Consider the following 18,266-nt stretch of genomic DNA (forward strand, 5'->3'; position numbering starts at 1 on the left):
AGAAGCTACTTCTTCAATTATGAAATGATGGATTAACAACATATGAAGCTACCAAACCAAACTTATATAGTGAGATAAGCAAAACATTGTACTTGACGACATAACTAAACTTGTTCAAACATGACAAGCACGACATAATCATACTGGTTCAATCCAACAAGAGCAAACTACTAGTTTGAAACAACAAGATAAAAGGCAAGCACAAGCGGAAGTAAGACGAAGGCAGGCTCTGATGTATCTTCATCCCGCAAATGGGCAATAGGGGTGGTCGTAGTAGTTATTAGCCTCCCGCTCTTTCGCAATTTCTGAACCATCTGTGATGTAGTCGATCATGAACCATGACTTATACGCGGCGTACGCATCTACTCCTGCGTACTCAATGAGGTTGTCTGGCAGCTCGCTTGTCCCCCACAGTTTGTAGTCTTCCTGCGTGTTGATCTTGTTCTTCATGCCTTTGTAGAATGGGTGGATGACGCTGGCTGCAACATCAGTCAAGGAGTCATACTCTTTTCCGGTGTATGGAACTCTCCACTTGCGCTGAATGTTGATGAACTTGTTGGGGTTGATCTCCATACCGGACAACTTTAGCTTCTCTTTGTCGCTTTCAATGCTGAAACCGGCAAATGTGAACAACTTGTCATGGTGCAGCATGTCGGTCAGGCGCTTGGGCCTACAAGGGTAGAGACATTTTGAATATTAGCATTACTTTGATGTTTGAATTATCCATTTTTGTTTTGTTTTACAAGTGATGAATCCATGAAGTAGTTGTTTATGTAGGATAAACAATGGATGAATGTACTTCAAAAACTAGTAAAGAAAGTTCTAAAATTAAATTAAGTACATCATGTTATTGTTCTTCTTGGATTATACATAGTTTCAGTCAATGTTGTATGTTCCGCATTGGTACTAGTTTATTCTACTTTTGTTGAAATAGGATAACACAGAACCAGTGCTTCACCAAGTCCTTAATTTATTTTCTTACGAAAATAACATTGCATCAAATTCAGAAAATACTTCACTACATCAAGTTCAGAAATATCTTTTTTAATACATCAAGTACATAGACTACTCTGTTGTATCAACTCCAGAAACGACACTAGTCGATCAACTTCAGAATTTAATCTTCCGCAAGATTTTCCAAATAGTAATCCAGTGTATCAGGTTCAAAAATACATTTTATAGTATATCTACTTGAGAAAATGCAGTAGTGCATCCACTTTTCACAAACCACACTAGTACATCTAGTTGGGAAACAAGTGTGATTAAATATTCAGGATACAGTACTAATAAAACAGATAAACCATATGCAGGGCAAATGAGTAGGATTGCTCACCATTTTGTGGCCGCTGCGATGTGGTACACCAAGCAGAGTTCATCGAAGCACAACTGCAGGACTGCCGCCATCTGGGGAGGTTCATCTTTGTTGGTGTAGTGCACACCAACGCCGACGATCCTACGAATCCTGCCGCCAAGCTTCCTCCACAGCCTGGAGATCACCTCGTCGGCCTTGTCTGGTTCGCTGGTGCAGACGATCTCCAGCGTCTCCTTGCCGTGGAGCTCAACCCCTTTGAGCGTTCTGGTGTAGTCACGCTTCTCGCCGGGGACGTTAATGTCGACGAGGTTGCTCCACTTGTCCGACGTCTCGGCATGATGACGCTTGGCGGACGGTTCCTCCGCCAGGGCCTTCCTCCGGCGACTGTGGGCTTTGGAGAGAGCCACTGGAGGTTTGTGTGTAGTGGAAATGGAAGCGGCAATGGTGGTTTGTGGGAGGCGGGTGTATGTAGTGTTTGTAGTGGTTGTGGGGGTCGCCGTTTGCAGTGCGTCGTGGCAACCGCGCAGTGGGTGGCGCGGGTGGTGGCCTGGAAGAACTAACCGTCCAAGTTAAATGGTTTTTACTGTTGAACTGACTAGTCTTGTGTAGCTGTACTTATGACCTGCAAAACCCCACTTGCACATCTCTGCGGTGGTGATGATGGCATTTTACTGTGGCACCGATTCGTATAGTCAAGCTGTACTTATCAGCTGCTTATCCCACTTGCACGTGTCAGCGTCGGTGTTGGTGGAGGTCTGAACTCCACTAGTGTCGTACTCGGACTGGTGATTGTATAATTGAACGTACCAAATACCAGCGATACTATGTGTGGTGCTAATGTTTTTTTAAAACAATTTTCATATTTTTTAAAGGATTGTTTATATCAAGATAACATGTGAGTATTTTTTACAGATAAATTAGATTTTCACCAGGACAGGATGTATTATATTCGCATTTTGCTTGATGTAATTATTTTTATGTACTGATGGTCTTTTTGAATTGGGACTTGTAGGAGCAGTCATAGTTTTGCGTCAGATATATCAAGATAAGTTTTTTCAATTTTATTTTTGACTGCATTCAAAAGGATTATCAAATGGTTTAAATAATAGTGTCACTGCTTCAGCGGGCACAAATCAGAAATTATATCAGTACTAATGTGTACTCTGCCTTGTACTGACGACTGATAGTTATCAGTACTAATATGCTACAAGAGTTTAAAATTTTCTTTGACATATTTTTTTCCTGAGTTACTGGTTCACAGTAGCCTTTTGCGTCGGATATATCCAGATAAGTTTTTTCAAACGTATTCTGTGACTGCATTCAAAATGATTATCAAATGGTTTACATAATAATGTCACTGCTCCAGCGGGCACAAATCAGAAACTAAAAAATAACTTTAGTTCTGATCGAGAAATTGACGATAAAGCTAAATAAGTTTTGGTAAACGACAGTGTTTTTGTGAAATGCTTCCTCATTGTGTGCTGATTCAACTGAGACTACACGGTTATTTTTTAGTTGACGCAGCAGGATAACCACTATGTATTGTTCATTCTTGAGCTTCTCCTAACTGTCCCCGAATGTTGTGCCTTGCCGGCTCTCTTTCCAGGTTGAGCCTTGGCACCTTCATCGCCAGTTTCAGTTTCCTCACCCCTGACACTGTCATCTTCATTGTCTTCGTCTGATTGGCCGTCATTCTCATCAAACTCTTCTTCTTCATCGTCTTCATTTGATTGCTTGGAACTCTGTACCTTGCCCTGTTTATGTTCAGCTCCACTGACCTCCTTGCCCACTTTGCACGTGCGGGCATTATGTCCGTCAGTTCCGCCACACTTGCAGCAAGTGTAGCTGTTACGTGTCTTGTCTCCATTGGTAGAAAGCTGGGTGGCTCCAATCTGCTTGTTCTTGTTGACAGTGGCATCTGTGCGGAGTGGGCATGTGCGGTAGTTATGGTTGCTCACGACGTTGCAGAATCCGCATGCCCTTACCCCGAGGGGTTTGCCGTCCGGGCCAAATTCCACGCGCTTGATGGGGCGTGGTGGCTTTTTGGCTGCTTCTTGCGTCTTGCTCTTCCTCCCCTTTGTGTTTGAGAATATTGGGGGTTTAATCACCCTTTCCTGCTGCTGCTTGTAGGATGTGCTATTGTCATGTCGTTCGCCTACAGCACCATCAAGCTCATGATCTCGCATGTGAGTTTGTCGGTGCTCTTGAGTGTCCACATGGGCAAGCTCCGGTTGCTGCTGCTCCTCTTCCTCGTTCTCAAACGGGTCAATAGCTCCCATATGGTTCATCTCGGACAACATTGTAGCAATATCCTGCTCAATGGCTTCATTGTCCGTGACACCCCCATTGTTAGCAGAATGCATGGCATCGAGTTCTTGTTCAAGTTTGTCCATGACGACCCGCGTCCTTGCCATTTGCTCTTGGCTTCTCAAGCTTTTTCTGTGCACCCTCATGTTCAGCGTCAGCAGTGAGCTTTCAATGCAGTATTGGGATGCCTTGTTTGACGCTACTGTCCTCAAGTCATTTCTGTCAAATGTTGGCTGGATATTCAGTCGTTTGGTGTATCTCCTGAGTATGTATTTCTCTGGAATGCTTTGAGCCTTAATTGTCTGCATCATGCACAGGACATGCACGCAGAAAAGACCTGTATTTGTTTTTGGAAGAGGTGCATGTTTTTTGTCATTTCATTCGAACAAAAACTTTGCAAAAAAAGTAGTACAATATGTAACATCTTTTTTGTAGTCCTCACCTGTGTGGTCCCATAGCCTGCACTCGCACTCATATGTTTCTCCCATGGGGTCTGCAACCACCTGGAACGCGTGCTGAGCCCACACAGACAGTTTTTGTGGGTGGTTGTAGCGCACTAGGTACTTTGTGGGCTCTTCCGTCTGTCGCCGTGAAGAGAGTGCTCAGTTTTAGCCTATCTCTGATCTCGCTGTACATAGCTCGCGTGTATAGCTTTGCCATCTAGGTGTCAAACCCATAGAAGGTCAGCGTGTTTTGTTCCGTCTGTAGATGCAAGAATGATGACCAAATTGTTAGTTTTCTCGCAGGAAAAACTTCTAATAAAGTTTTTACGTTAGTAAGCACGTAATTTTTTGTCTTACGACAAGTGATAGAGCTATACCCGGTTACCCATTGTCTCCTGGTTCTCTATCTGCCTCCTGCTTTTGACGCAGGAGTTTATCTGGCTGACAAACCGGTGTAGGTTATGTCTCTCATTTACGTAGTTCTTCTTGAGCACATAGTTCATGCTCTCACTTCGCTGTGTGGATGTCATTTTGGCGCAGAAAATTTCTTTGAAGTAGGGTGATATCCATTTCTCACGCTCGTTCCACATGCCCACCATTGTGGCATCATCGTGGAGGTTGTACTTATCCATGAGTCTTTTCCAGGCATCCTCAAACTCAGTTGGCATGAGGGGCCAGTTGAGAATTGATGTGAATTCATCCTTAAGGTCCTCGTGCAGGAAATATAGGTACGCGAGGTGTTCCCTGTACTTCTTCATAATGTGCTAGCGGCATAGCTTATGTATTGTGTTCTTGAAAACATCTGCGATCGCCAAAGCCATTGCCTGGCACTGGTCTGGTAATGAGAAAATAGACTCGGAGTGGTCAGCATATGGTGGTGCATATATACAAATAGAACTGACACAACATTTTTTACCGTGTTAATTTCCTTTTATTTTTTGGGGGGTAGGGGGTGGTGGTGGTGGTTGGGGGTGGTTTTCGCGGTTGTACCTGTGAGGATGCATCTAGGAGCCTTCCCTCTCATGCACCTTAAAAACGTCTTGAACAGCCATCTGAATGATTCTGCATCCTCATCTCTTATGAGGGCGAAACCAAAGAATGTAGTCTGTAAGTGGTTGTTAGTACCGACAAACACCCCAAGTGGCATATGGTACTTGTTGGTCTTGTACGTGGTGTCAAATGTTACGCAGTCACCGAAGTCCTGATATGTGCCTCGGCAGCTTGCGTTCGCCCAGAATATGTTCTTAACTCTGTCGGACTCATCGAGTTGCATGTCACAGAAGAATTCCCTATTTATAGCTTTCATCTCCCTAAAGAAGTTGACAGTCTTTAGGACATCATCCACATCATCAATCCTTGAATTCTTTGCTTTCCTGCATATAAAAAGTTTCATTGAAAAATGCACGTTGAACTGGCGTCAGGTGATGCGTTGCTTGATATGTTTGTACTGATAGAGGAAAAAAGACGTAGGCGGTTTATGGGAGGAGAACAAGTTTGTACTTACATGTTAATCAAGTCTTTGGCATTCATTTCGAGGAAGTAGCTACCAGGGTCATCACCGCCCAGAATGCTCATGATTTGCGCGTGTTCAATGCCTTTGAACTGTAGGTACTTGACGTACTCCAAGATTGTTTTGTGAAAGTTTTTGTGGGAGTGCAAGAAGACAAGCATTTGCGGAGTGAGCTGTAGCCTATGGTTGTGTTCCCAGACTATCTCTTTTACGACAAGTGTTCCATCCTTTTCAATCTTCAGCCTCATTTTAGCCCCGCAGTTAGTCCTGGCTGTCGTTTTGTTCCGCTGTCTATTTGCTTCAGACACATTTGATTCATAAACTCCATGGCACGTGCAATAAAGGTAGGCTCTGGTCTTAAACTTGGGGCCTTCCCTGACAGCAAAACCAGCGTGCTTCGCATATACGTTGTAGAAGTTCTTAGTTTCTTCGAAAGTTTCAAACCTCATCTCTAGCCTTGGCAGAACATAAGCTTCAATGTCAGGTGGCTGGACACAACAGTGACAAAACAAAAATGTTAGATGGGGTGGTCACAGCACCATGGTATGGACTGTGCTTGTATTTTTTTCTATATGGATACTTACATGTGTATAGCTCTGGGCTGCCTCTGGTGTTTGTTGTTCTCCCTGGTTTATGGGCGCCGGTGGTGTCACCCTTGGCACATGCAGCAATGCATCTCTTGGAGGGAGCAACGATGACGAAGATCTCCGTCTCTCGTTGTACGGACGTCGCTCCTCAGATTCATTGCGATGTTGCTCCTGTCTATATGGCTCATATCTTGTACTTTTGAACCTGCTAGAGTGGCCAAAATTTCAGTCTTTTTGCCCTGGTCTTCCCGTCGCAACTGCTTTTGCAGCACGGATGATTGATGTTGACGGAGCGACTGGTGGAAGCCTTCTTGTCCTTGGCTTTTTGCATGCGCTGGGGAAGGAAAACATTTGTAGTTGGTGATATTGTTGGCCTAGTTGCAACCCAGTAGCGGCAAAGCTTGCATTCCCAGACATTGCTGTTTGCTGTATAGAAGGACCTGTCCGTGCTTCTGATGATTGCGGTGTATCTTCAAATCTGCCTGTACTGTTGAAATATCCAGGTGGTGCCCCATATCTGTTTTGCTCATGAAATGCTTGCTGCGTGCGCCGCCTTGCATGCTTCTGCAAACAACATTCAAAAGTTTTTGGGATTAATCTGGTTTCGTTTTTCAGTCGAACTGATTAACGTTCATGTTCAAACACGGATGTACTGATGTACTGTTTTTTAGCACTGTTTTGTAAACTGGACATTGAACTCATGCATGACTTCTCCTTTGTTCTTCTGTAACTTATGCAACTACACTTGAAGTACTCCTAGTTTATGTATCATTGAACTTACTATGTAACTGTGGCACTCTCTCATCACTATCTACCTGGACTGACGCATATGTGCTATTTTTTCTAACTTGAACTGAAGATAGTATATTAGATGCACTGACAGTAACCTCGACATCCTAATCGTGCATCAATGCATATACATTACAAGTACTGCTAGCTTATGTATCACTGAACTTATTGTGTAGCAATTTTATATTTTTTTTGGTAACAGTTTTGTTACTCGTTCGAACTGACGCAATTACATGACTTGTACTCTTAGGAATAACAACATACAACTCTCAGCGGTAGCTGAACCTTGTCACAGTACCTGGACTGACGCATATGTGTTATTTTTCTTTTAACTTGAACTAAAGATAGCATATTAGATGCACTGACAGTAACCTCGACATCCTAATCGTGCATCAAGTGGCAGGGGTGTCAATGAACTGATGCTAGCATTTGCAATGTACCATCGGGTTCTTCTTCATAGAAGGACTGACGAACTGATGGAGTGACACAAACGTGGGGAGCAGACATTACCTCTAGTGTACTGTCTTCTTCTTCTACCTCTTGTGGGCGTCTTACTGGCATGTTCTTGCGAGGCGGCACCATTGATGCAGCACCTGCTTGTGGTGGACGTCTGGCGAAGAGGTTCGTAGAGGAAGCACCTTGCGGGGATAACTTCCCCGGAGAAGGAGACCCGGCGACGGAGGGAGGCAGGAGGCGGGGATGACGGCTCCGACGATGAACCCGGCGACGGAGGGTGGCAGGAGGCAGGGATGACGACCCCGACGATGGATCCGGCGACGGAGGGAGGCAGGAGGACTGGATGACGATGCCGATGATGGATCCGGCGACGGAGGGAGGCAGGAGGCAGGGATGACGACCCCGATGATGGATCCGGCGACGGAAGGAGGCAGGAGGCAAGGATGACGACCCCGACGATGGATCCGGCGACGGAAGGAACGAGGAGGCGGCGGCGGATCCGTCGCTGGCCAATCACGGCGCCACGGGCTTTCTCGCTCCGGCTGCGCCCGCGACGGCTGCGCCCGCAACGGCTGCCTCCGGCGGTAGGAAGCGAGTCGGATTGGGGCTGGATCGGTCGTGGACGCGTCGCGCCTTATAGGGGGCGAGGGTAACAGAATAATATTCTGTTACCGGTAACAGAATAGTCCAGCCCTATATATATATAACACTATTCTGATCCTGGGATCAGAATAGTTATTTGGATCACGGCGCTTATATAGGTGGCGATCGGTTGTTCCCGAACTCCCGAATCTGGAGCAAGAAAAATCCCACTCCCACGAGCGCTGGTCCACCACCTCCCCCCGAGACTCATCCTTTCTCGATCCCACCGCCGATCTCCACAAATCGCGGCGCCACCGGACACACCCTACCTGGATCGCGCCACCACCACCGCCACGCCCGACGACGCGCCGCATCCCGGCCACCCAGCGCGCCGCCGCGGCGCACCGCCTTCTCTCCTCCCAGCGCGTCGTCGTCCTACCCCGCAGCGCACAGCTGCCCTGTCAAGCCTCCCGACCACCGCCGGCCGGTGCTGCTCCACCATCCCCATGCCGCACCGCTCCTCCCCTGGTTCTTCCCCAATGAGGATCTGGATCAGGGTCATCCAGGTGCTCGCCGTGGACGAGGAAGGCTGCCAACTGCTGTGTGCGCGGCCTCTCGACTCCGCCCCACCCGTGCCTCCTCGTTGTTTTGCCTCTAGCCATGCCCGTCGTAGGCGGCCCAGCAATCTATCTCGAGTGAGCAGTCCAATGCCTCACACGCGAGAAGTCCGTCCAGGTGGTGGCTGTGGGTCTCCCGCAGCACACTCGGTGACCTGCCCGAGGCCTAAGCAGCGACCTTCCCTGGGCCTATGATGTGACCTTCATGCCTGTATCTTCTCCAGGTTGTTGTTGCCCTAGTCATCGGCAGTGGATCCCTTGTGCCCTCACCGAGCTCTAGATGGCGCACCAGGCCATGTTCCACACCTGCTCGCCAGCGTTACTATGCACATGCTCGTGGATTCAGTGTCTCCTGTGCACCCAAGAGCTCCAACCCCACCGCCTCTGACCTCTCGACGCTGCACTGGTCGCCCCACTACCATTGGTAGCTCCTGCATCGGCCGTCCCTGAGCGGCTGCTTCAGCAGAAGAAGAAACCCAACAGTCCAAAAGAGATTTTAGTTCAGGGAGATGTTGCAAGAGAGTGCAATTTTCAGTTCAGGGGTATGTTCTGCTGCCTGCATGATTTGTGCATCGTCACTCCCGGTGCTCCATGCCCCATCATAGAGGCTTCCATGTCATCGTAGCTTCGGCCTCCCGCAACAACTTTGACCTCGCAGCAGGATGGAGATGGCTCTAGTCACCTGGGACCTATACTACTAATCCCTATTCACTCTCCACCATCGACCTTACCTTGCTCCACTCTCTGACCTTCCATCGAGCCTGTCCTGCTGCAGTGCAGGGCGCTCGGCGGCTTCCCTGGCTCATCTACAAAACATTTCTGCGCCGTGCTCCCTTGACACGTCTCCCCATGTTTATAGTTTTCTTTTTCTGAACTTGCTACCGATTTGGGTGTGCCAAGAAAAGATGGCAAAAGACAGAAAAAAGAAGAACGTACAAGGGTCAAAGTGCCTCGTGCTGTGGATAAGAAATGTGTGGTGTACGAGGATAAGGACACATGTTACTACCGGGTGAATAAAAAACATTTGGTTCCCAGAAAAGATATACATTTTATTATCATGTGCACATGGACCAGCTCTAAACTTACATCTTTCAATTCTATTGTTCATAACAAAAAAGGCTAAGAGAAGCCCGGTTAATCCATGGCTATTGTTTCATTTTTTGTATCTGAGGTTGCGGGAGGGAGTTACATGAATAGAAGAAAAGAAAGAAAATGATGTTTTATTGTGCTATAGTAGATGTGTGGAATTTGCGGCAATTGGGTGTTGTTTGTCTGTGTACATGTCAACATGTTATTTCAAGAAGTTCTAGTGCGTATATTTGCATAGTTGAAATGACAATAAAAACATGAGTTCATCATATGGATGCGACAGATGGTGCTTCGGTCAGGCGATTGTGGTTTTCTATTAAAAAAATTGGACAAATAAATGACAAATGTTTACAACCCAGTTTTGTTCTCAAATGCATGCAGGATGTACAAGCAAGCGCAAAAGTGAGTGCGGTGTGATTTTGTTGTCTTTAATTTTACATAAAATAAGAAAAACAAATTCCAACCTTCCGACCCATTGCGCCTCCTCTGCTTCTTTAATTCATCAATTGTTTGTGTGTACACACCGTGTTTGCTAAAATGCCTCAGTGCGCCGGTAGAAGTTTTTTTTGGCGTATCCATGTTCTCTTCTATCTTAGCCATTGCTTCCTAATTGCTATTGCTAGTATTATTAGTTATAGTGTTTTCTGTGTGTGTGTTCTGCACTGTAAGTGCCTGTTACGGTGAAGTTCTACTAGGCCTATAAGCCAAGTTCTACTATGCCTATATGCCGGCCGCGGGGAAGTTCTACTACTGCGATATGACAAGTTCTACGACAGCTATACAATAGTGTACTACGCAGCAATCTTACAATTGTTTGAAAAAACGGCGAAAGGCATTTTTCTCTCTATCCATGTGTAAGTGTTGATGCTAGTGTTAGTTCAGCATACATCATTTTTCTCTCTGTTTGTGTGCATGCTCAAATTGCGCTACGGTGGCCCTCCCCCGTCACTAGCTTTCTTTAACAATAATTGTTCCTTCCTAGCTTCTATGACAAAGTTGCATTTGTATCAATCTAAAAGATAGAAGCGAAAATCAATCAAAGTGTGTAAGCAAAAAAATTGTGAAGTGGTGCGAAGGATAAATATGTGCAGTGGTGGTTTGAATGTGATTTCGTGCTTTGTACATTTTTTATATGCCTACAAAAGACTATCGTTTTAGTATGATATATAAGAGCTCAAGAATTTTTTTTGGACATGGATCAAAGTTAGGTACACAATATAGTTATGTCTTTTCAGCAGGTTTGCAAAGGTATATTATTTGTGCAACTCCCATGTATAGGTGGGGAATTACGAACAGAAAAATGTGACAATAGTTTAAGGTGAAAACAGCTGGAAGTTCAACTACTACATAGAATGTGTTTCAGAAGAGAATAAAAGAATACAAAACTAAAAGCCTAAAAGGTTTGTTGCAAGAAATTCACGTGCTCTGTCCGCAGAAATTCAAAAAAATTTGCGAGACATGTTCACCTTGTATTTCCATGTTCGAAAACAAAAAAAATGTTTTTCTTATTTTAAAATAATTCTCTCAATCCACAAAGAAGTTCAGTTATTATTTGGGAGCAATTTGATTTCAAAAATAAATTAAAAAATTCAAATTATAAAGATTAATAAAATAAAACCAGGAAGTCCATATTAAAAAGATGAAGAAGTTCAATGATTATAGGAAACTCAGATTTTCCTCGTTAGTAAAGAATGGAAACAAGAAGTTCAAAAATAAAATAACAAGAATTTCAACTTTAAAAAATAGAGCGCTTCAAAATTTCATAAAAAAGATTAAGAAAAAAAAACAGGAAGTTCATATTAAAAAGATGGAGAAGTTTGATGATTATAGAAAAATCTCATATTTCCCTCGTTATTAAAGAATGGAAACAAGAAGTTCAAAAATAAAATAACAAGAAGTTCAAAAATAAATTAACAAGAAGTTCAACTTTAAATAAATAGAGCGCCTCAAAATTTCATAAAAAAGGATTAAGAAATAAAACCAGGAAGTCCATATTAAAAAGATGGAGAAGTTCGATGATTATAGAAAGCTCATATTTTCCTCGTTATTAAATAATGGAAATAAGAAGTTCAAAAATAAAATAACAAGAAGTTTAACTATTAAAAATAGAGCGCTTCAAAATTCATAAAAAAGGATTAAGAAAAATAAGATTAAAAATTTATAAAAAAACTCAAATATTTTCATGTAACCTAAAGAAGTTCAGGTTGATAACTGCTAGGAGTTCATGTAATACACGGCGTGCATTTTGTATTAAAAAAGAGCAAAAAAGCAAAGACAAAAAGTTTTGTTGTTATAAGTTCAAGTCCTTCGTCGAAGAAAGTCAAAAAAATTATTGTGAGAGAGATTTGTACAAAAGGAAATAACATTTGTGTAACACTTACAAATGGATGAGAAAATTACAAATGAAAATACGTCACAGAAGTTCAACTGAAAACAGCAGGAAGTTCACCTACTACAATGAATGAATTTCAGATGAAAAACTTTTAAAATCGTCGCGAGTATGAAAAACTGATTAACACGGGAAAGTTGCGTGTTTACAACAGCTTTCCATCGGTATATCACTTGCTCAATTTCGGTGAGTGGATGAAGAGCTACGAGCAGTGGATGGAGACCTACGAGCAAAAAAATCACGTGAAAAACAGAGTGAAGTTCAGGTACACACGCCGAGAAGTTCAGGTTCTTCACGCGGTGCATTTTCGAACAATCTGTTTCGCGATAAAGGTAGAACGAATGATCTCGCCATTTTCGAAATTACTTGAAAACGGTCAGGATTCAGAGAAAACAATCAACATGAAAAAGTTTCAAATTTTCCGTAGCTTTTAGCTTTTCAGCGGTATATTATTTGCCCCATTCCGATAAAGTTTGTAGAAATTACGGCAAAAATACGTTTTTAGCAATTTTCAAAACTGACATAAAACCGTAATGAATTAGGAGAAACAATATATACAAAAAAGTTTCATATTTCTTCAAGTTGTCCAACGTCATATCATTTGCTGCATTTGGATGTACGGTTAAAAAATTAGCTCAAGAATACGAACTCGGTGGAAGTTGTACCGTTTTCTAAATTACTTTTAAACTGTTCAAAATTAGAAAAAACATTTAACATGAAAAAGTAGTGTATTTTCATAAGCTTTCCAACGCCATATTATTTGGCTCAATTGGATTAGCCGTTTAAAAATGGCGTCAAAAGTACGAACTCAGGTGTTCGGTTTGCGAAATTTTACTATTTTCCGAATTACTCTTTAATCTTAGGGAATTAGAGAAAACTTTCAACATATGGAAGGAGCGGTTTTGCAGCAGCTTTCCAACGCCATATTATTTGCCTTATTCCGATAAACGGTTTAAAAATGCGATCGAAAATACAATTCACGTTTTTTATATGAAGAAGAAACGGTTTTCAAAACTGCTCTTAAACCGCTTACATATTGCCAAAAATTTAACTTGGGTCATGATACTAATGTCCATAGCTATCCAACGGTATATCGCAAGCCCCATTTGAACACCTTTTAGCTGAAGTTCAACCTAGTACTCGGGGAAGGTCATGCGCGTTACTCGGGAAGTTCATGTTGAGATAAGAATATTATTCTGATCCCTTGATCAGAATAGTATATATATATATGTATATATATATAGGAAAATGGTTGTGTACTCCTGGGAGTACGTACTCCCGCTCCTCATATACCACATAGATGAATCTTTTATACCTTTTTATTATTTTTAATATACTTCATTAGTAATTATTATATACCCCAAAACGAGTTTCATGAAAAAATTCATGTGAGTCTATGTATTTTTAAATATTTATGTATATACTGATGTGTTTGTACGTGAAAAGGTATATTACAAAAAATATGTCGCAGATGATATTTTTTCAACTAAACTCATATTGGGGTATCTTAGAATATTTAATGAAGTATATTGAGAATAATAAAGAGGTATAATTAATGCGTATATGAGGTATATTGAGGGTGGGAGTACAAACTACCAAGAGTACAGAAGAGGAGTCCTATATATATATATATATACCTAATTAATATTTAGCTAATTCATCTAACAATTGACATGACTATTTAACATTTTTTCTATCTGATTCATCTAACAATAATTAACATTCTAACATTCTTATCTATGTAATTCATCTAACATTAATCTAAACAACAAAAAAAAGAAAATAAAAAAATATGTGTGTTTGTGTGTGTGTGTGTACGAGCGTTGGGCGACGGCCTACGGGCGGCGGCGCGAGACGGCGACGCGACAGGGACGGCGACGACGGGCGGCGGGGGCGACGGCGCGATCGAGACGGCGACGTAGTACGGGGCGGCGGCGGGGGCGACGGGGATGACGGCGCGAGGCGGGGACGACGGCGCGCGGCAGGGACGGCGACGACAGGCGGCGGGGGCGACGGCGCGCGGCAGCGGCGGCGAAGATATCAGGCGATGAAGGTAGTAGGATAGAAGACGGGCGACATGCGGATGAAAACTAGATTTTTCGCAAGTGCTATATATATAGGAGGGGCCTTTAGTACCGGTTGGAGCCACCAACCGGTACTAAAGGCCAATTTTGGCCAGGTCAAGCGGCGGGAAGCGGACCCCTTTAGTACCGATTTGTGGCTCCAACCGGTACTAAAGGCCCCCCATTAGTACCGGTTGGAGCCACGAACCGGTACTAAAGGTGTTGCGCTGCCACCCGCGGTGCATGATGTTTAGTCCCACCTCACCGAGCGAAGTGCAGCCGCACTGGTTTATAAACCCAGCCGCAACTACTCTTTCGAACTCCTCTATATAGCAGGCTTCTGGGCCTAACTTTGGCGCGCTGTCCTGTGAGTCTGCCGGACCTTCTGGGCCTGAATTTGCACACCCTAGGTCTGGCAGGCCCACTGGGCAGCGCCCCAACAATTTTTTATAGTTTTTTCTTTTCAGCATTATTTATTTTCTTCTATTTATTTTTGAGTAATTTCTTATATAGTTTTTTCTTTTCTACATTATTTATTTTCTTCTATTTATATTTGAGTAATTTTTATATAGTTTTTTCTTTTCTGCTTAATTTATTTTCTTCTATTTATTTTTGAGTAATTTTTTTTCTGTATTTAGTTTCTTTGTGACCCTCTCTACTCTTTCGCACATGCTATGCGGGAGAAATGATGATACCATGGAAAGTTTCAACATTTTCAGAGTTCATTTTGTAGTGATTTTCAATTTCACGGTCATTTAGCTCTCTAAACAAATCGGTAAATGAATGAAAAAGAACAAATGATGTCAGAACGTGTTGGAAATTGATGACGCCGCTTTGAATGACGCATACTAAACGCATAAGAAGTCGGGATTTCAAATAAGTATAAAAAACATTGAAGTGCCCGTGTAACAGATGAGTTCTCGTCAGAAACCCTAATACTCTGAAAGACATTGTCCAGTTTGTACACGAAGTGCATCCAGTTTTTGCCGTTACCCTATCTACTATTTCACACATGCTATGCAGGTGAAATGATGATAACATGCCAAGTTTCAAAATTTTCAGAGTTCATTTTGTAGTGATTTTCAATTTCATGGTCATTTAGCTCTCTAAACAAATTGGTAAATGACTGAAAAACAGCAAATGATATCAGAACGTGTTGGAAGTTCATGACGTCGCTTTGAATGCTCCATACTGAACGTATAAGAAGTCAGGATTTCAAAATAAGTTTAAAAAACATTGAAATGCCCATGTAACAGATGAGTTCTTGTTCGAAACCCTGATACTCCGAAAGACATTGTCCTGTTTGTACACGAAGTGTGTCCAGTTTTTGCCGTGACCCTCTCTACTCTTTCGCACAGGCTACACGGGTGAAATGATGATACCATGGCAAGTTTCAACATCTTCATAGTTCATTTTGTAGTGATTTTCAATTTCACGGTCATTTAGCTCTCTAAACAAATCGGTAAATGACTGAAAAACAACAAATGATGTCAAAATGTGTTGGAAATTGATGACGTCGCTTTGAATGCTCCATACTGAACGCAAAAGAAGTCGGGATTTCCAATAAGTATAAAAAACATTGAAGTGCCTGTGTAACAGATGAGTTCTCGTCCGAAACCCTGATACTCCGAAAGACATTGTCCAGTTTGTACACGAAGTGCGTCTACTTTTTGCCGTGACCCTCTCTACTCTTTCGCACATGCTATGCGGGTGAAATGATGATATCATGGTAAGTTTCAACATTTTCAGAGTTCATTTTGTAGTGATTTTCAATTTCATGGTCATTTAGCTCTCTAAACAATTTGGTAAATGACTGAAAACAGCAAATGATGTCACAATGTGTTGGAAATTGATGACACCGCTTTGAATGCTATGTACTGAACGTAGAAGAAGTCGGGATATCAAATAAGTATAAAAAACATTGAAGTGCCCGTGTAACAGATGAGTTCTCATCTGAAACCCTGATACTCCGAAAGACATTGTCCAGTTTGTACACGAAGTGCGTCCAATTATTGCCGTGAGGGAGATGAGTTCTCGTCCAAAACCCTGATACTCCGAAAGACATTGTCCAGTTTGTACACGAAGTGTGTCCAGTTTTTGCCGTGACCCTCTCTACTCTTTCGCACATTCTATGCGGGTGAAATGATGATACCATGCCAAGTTTCAACATTTTCAGAGTTCAATTTGTAGTGATTTTCAATTTCACGGTCATTTAGCTCTCTAAACAATTCGGTAAATGACTGAAAAACAGCAAATGATGTCAGAACGTGTTGGAAATTAATGACGTCGCTTTGAATGCTGCATTCTGAATGCAAAAGAAGTCGGGATTTCAAATAAGTTTAAAAAACATTGAAGTGCCCGTGTAACAGATGAGTTCTCGTCCGAAACCCTGATACTCCGAAAGACATTGTCCAGTTTGTACACGATGTGCGTCCAATTTTTGCCGTGACCCTCTCCACTCTTTCGCACATGCTATGCGGGTGAAATGATGATACCATACCAAGTTTCAACATTTTCAGAGTTCATTTTGTAGTGATTTTCAATTTCACGGTCATTTAGCTCTCTAAACAAATCGGTAAATGACTGAAAAGCATCAAATAATGTCAGAACGTGTTGGAAATTGATGACGCCGCTTTGAATGCTGCATACTGAATGCAAAAGAAGTCAGGATTTCAAATAAGTATAAAAAACATTGAATTGCCCGTGTAACAGATGAGTTCTCGTCCAAAACCCTCATACTCCGAAAGACATTGTTCAGTTTGTACACGAAGTGCCTCCAGTTTTTGCCGTGACCCTCTCTACTCTTTCGCACATGATATGCAGGTGAAATGATGATAGCATGCAAGTTTCAACATTTTCAGAGTTCATTTTGTAGTGATTTTCAATTTCACGGTCATTTAGCTCTCTAAACAATTCGGTAAATGACTGAAAACAACAAATGATGTCAGAACGTGTTGGAAATTGATAACGTCGCTTTGAATGCTGCATACTAAACGCAAAAGAAGTCAGGATTTCAAATAAGTATAAAAAAGATTGAAGTGCCCGTGTAACAGATGAGTTCTCGTCCGAAACCCTGATACTTCGAAAGACATTGTCCAGTTTGTACACGAAGTATGTCCAGTTTTTGCCGGGACCCTCTCTACTCTTTCGCACATGTTATGCGGGTGAAATGATGATACCATGCCAAGTTTCCACATTTTCAGAGTTCATTTTGTAGTGATTTTCAATTTCACGGTCATTTAGTTCTCTAAACAAATCGGTAAATGACTGAAAAGCATCAAATAATGTCAGACCGTGTTGGAAATTGATGACGCCGCATTGAATGCTGCATACTGAATGCAAAAGAAGTCAGTATTTCAAATAAGTATAAAAAAAATTGAATTGCCCGTGTAACAGATGAGTTCTCGTCCAAAACCCTCATACTCCGAAAGACATTGTCCAGTTTGTACGCGAAGTGCCTCCAGTTTTTGCCGTGACCCTCTCTACTCTTTCGCACATGCTATGCGGGCGAAATGATTATACCATGCCAAGTTTCAACATTTTCAGAGTTCATTTTGTAGTGATTTTCAATTCCACGGTCATTTAGCTCTCTAAACAAATCGGTAAATGACTGAAAAACAGCAAATGATGTCAGAACGTGTTGGAAATTGAAAATGCCGCTTTGAATGCTGCATACTGAATGCAAAAGAAGTCGGGATTTCAAATAAGTTTAAAAAACATTGAAGTGCCCGTGTAACAGATGAGTTCTCGTCCGAAACCTTGATACTCCGAAAGACATTGTCCAGTTTGTACACGAAGTGCGTCCAGTTTTTGCCATGACCCTCTCTACTCTTTTGCACATGCTATGCGGGTGAAATAATGATACCATGTCAAGTTTCAACATTTTCAGAGTTCATTTTGTAGGGATTTTTAATTTCACGGTCATTTAGTTCTCTAAACAAATCGGTAAATGACTGAAAAACAGCAAATGATGTCAGAACGTGTTGGAAATTGATGACGCCGCTTTGAATGCTGCATACTGAACGCAAAAGAAGTCGGGATTTAAAATAAGTTTAAAAAACATTGAAGTGTCCGTGTAACAGATGAGTTTTCGTCTGAAACCCTGATACTCAGAAAGACATT

At 42.4% G+C, this 18,266-nt stretch overlaps 1 protein-coding gene across 1 annotated transcript; it reads right to left on the reverse strand.

Annotated features, from left to right (window-relative positions):
- Positions 1-4,826: 4,826 nt before the first annotated feature.
- Positions 4,827-5,671, reverse strand: LOC125532716 (protein FAR1-RELATED SEQUENCE 3-like). Its single transcript, XM_048696664.1, has 3 exons — positions 5,567-5,671; positions 5,053-5,435; positions 4,827-4,897 (listed from the first exon to the last, which is right to left on the reverse strand). Exons 1-3 carry the CDS (start codon positions 5,635-5,637, stop codon positions 4,827-4,829), a joined length of 525 nt encoding a protein of 174 aa, XP_048552621.1. The 5' UTR covers positions 5,638-5,671.
- Positions 5,672-18,266: the final 12,595 nt, after the last annotated feature.

This window comes from Triticum urartu, chromosome 1, assembly GCF_003073215.2.
Source record: "Triticum urartu cultivar G1812 chromosome 1, Tu2.1, whole genome shotgun sequence".
Lineage (NCBI taxonomy): Eukaryota > Viridiplantae > Streptophyta > Magnoliopsida > Poales > Poaceae > Triticum > Triticum urartu.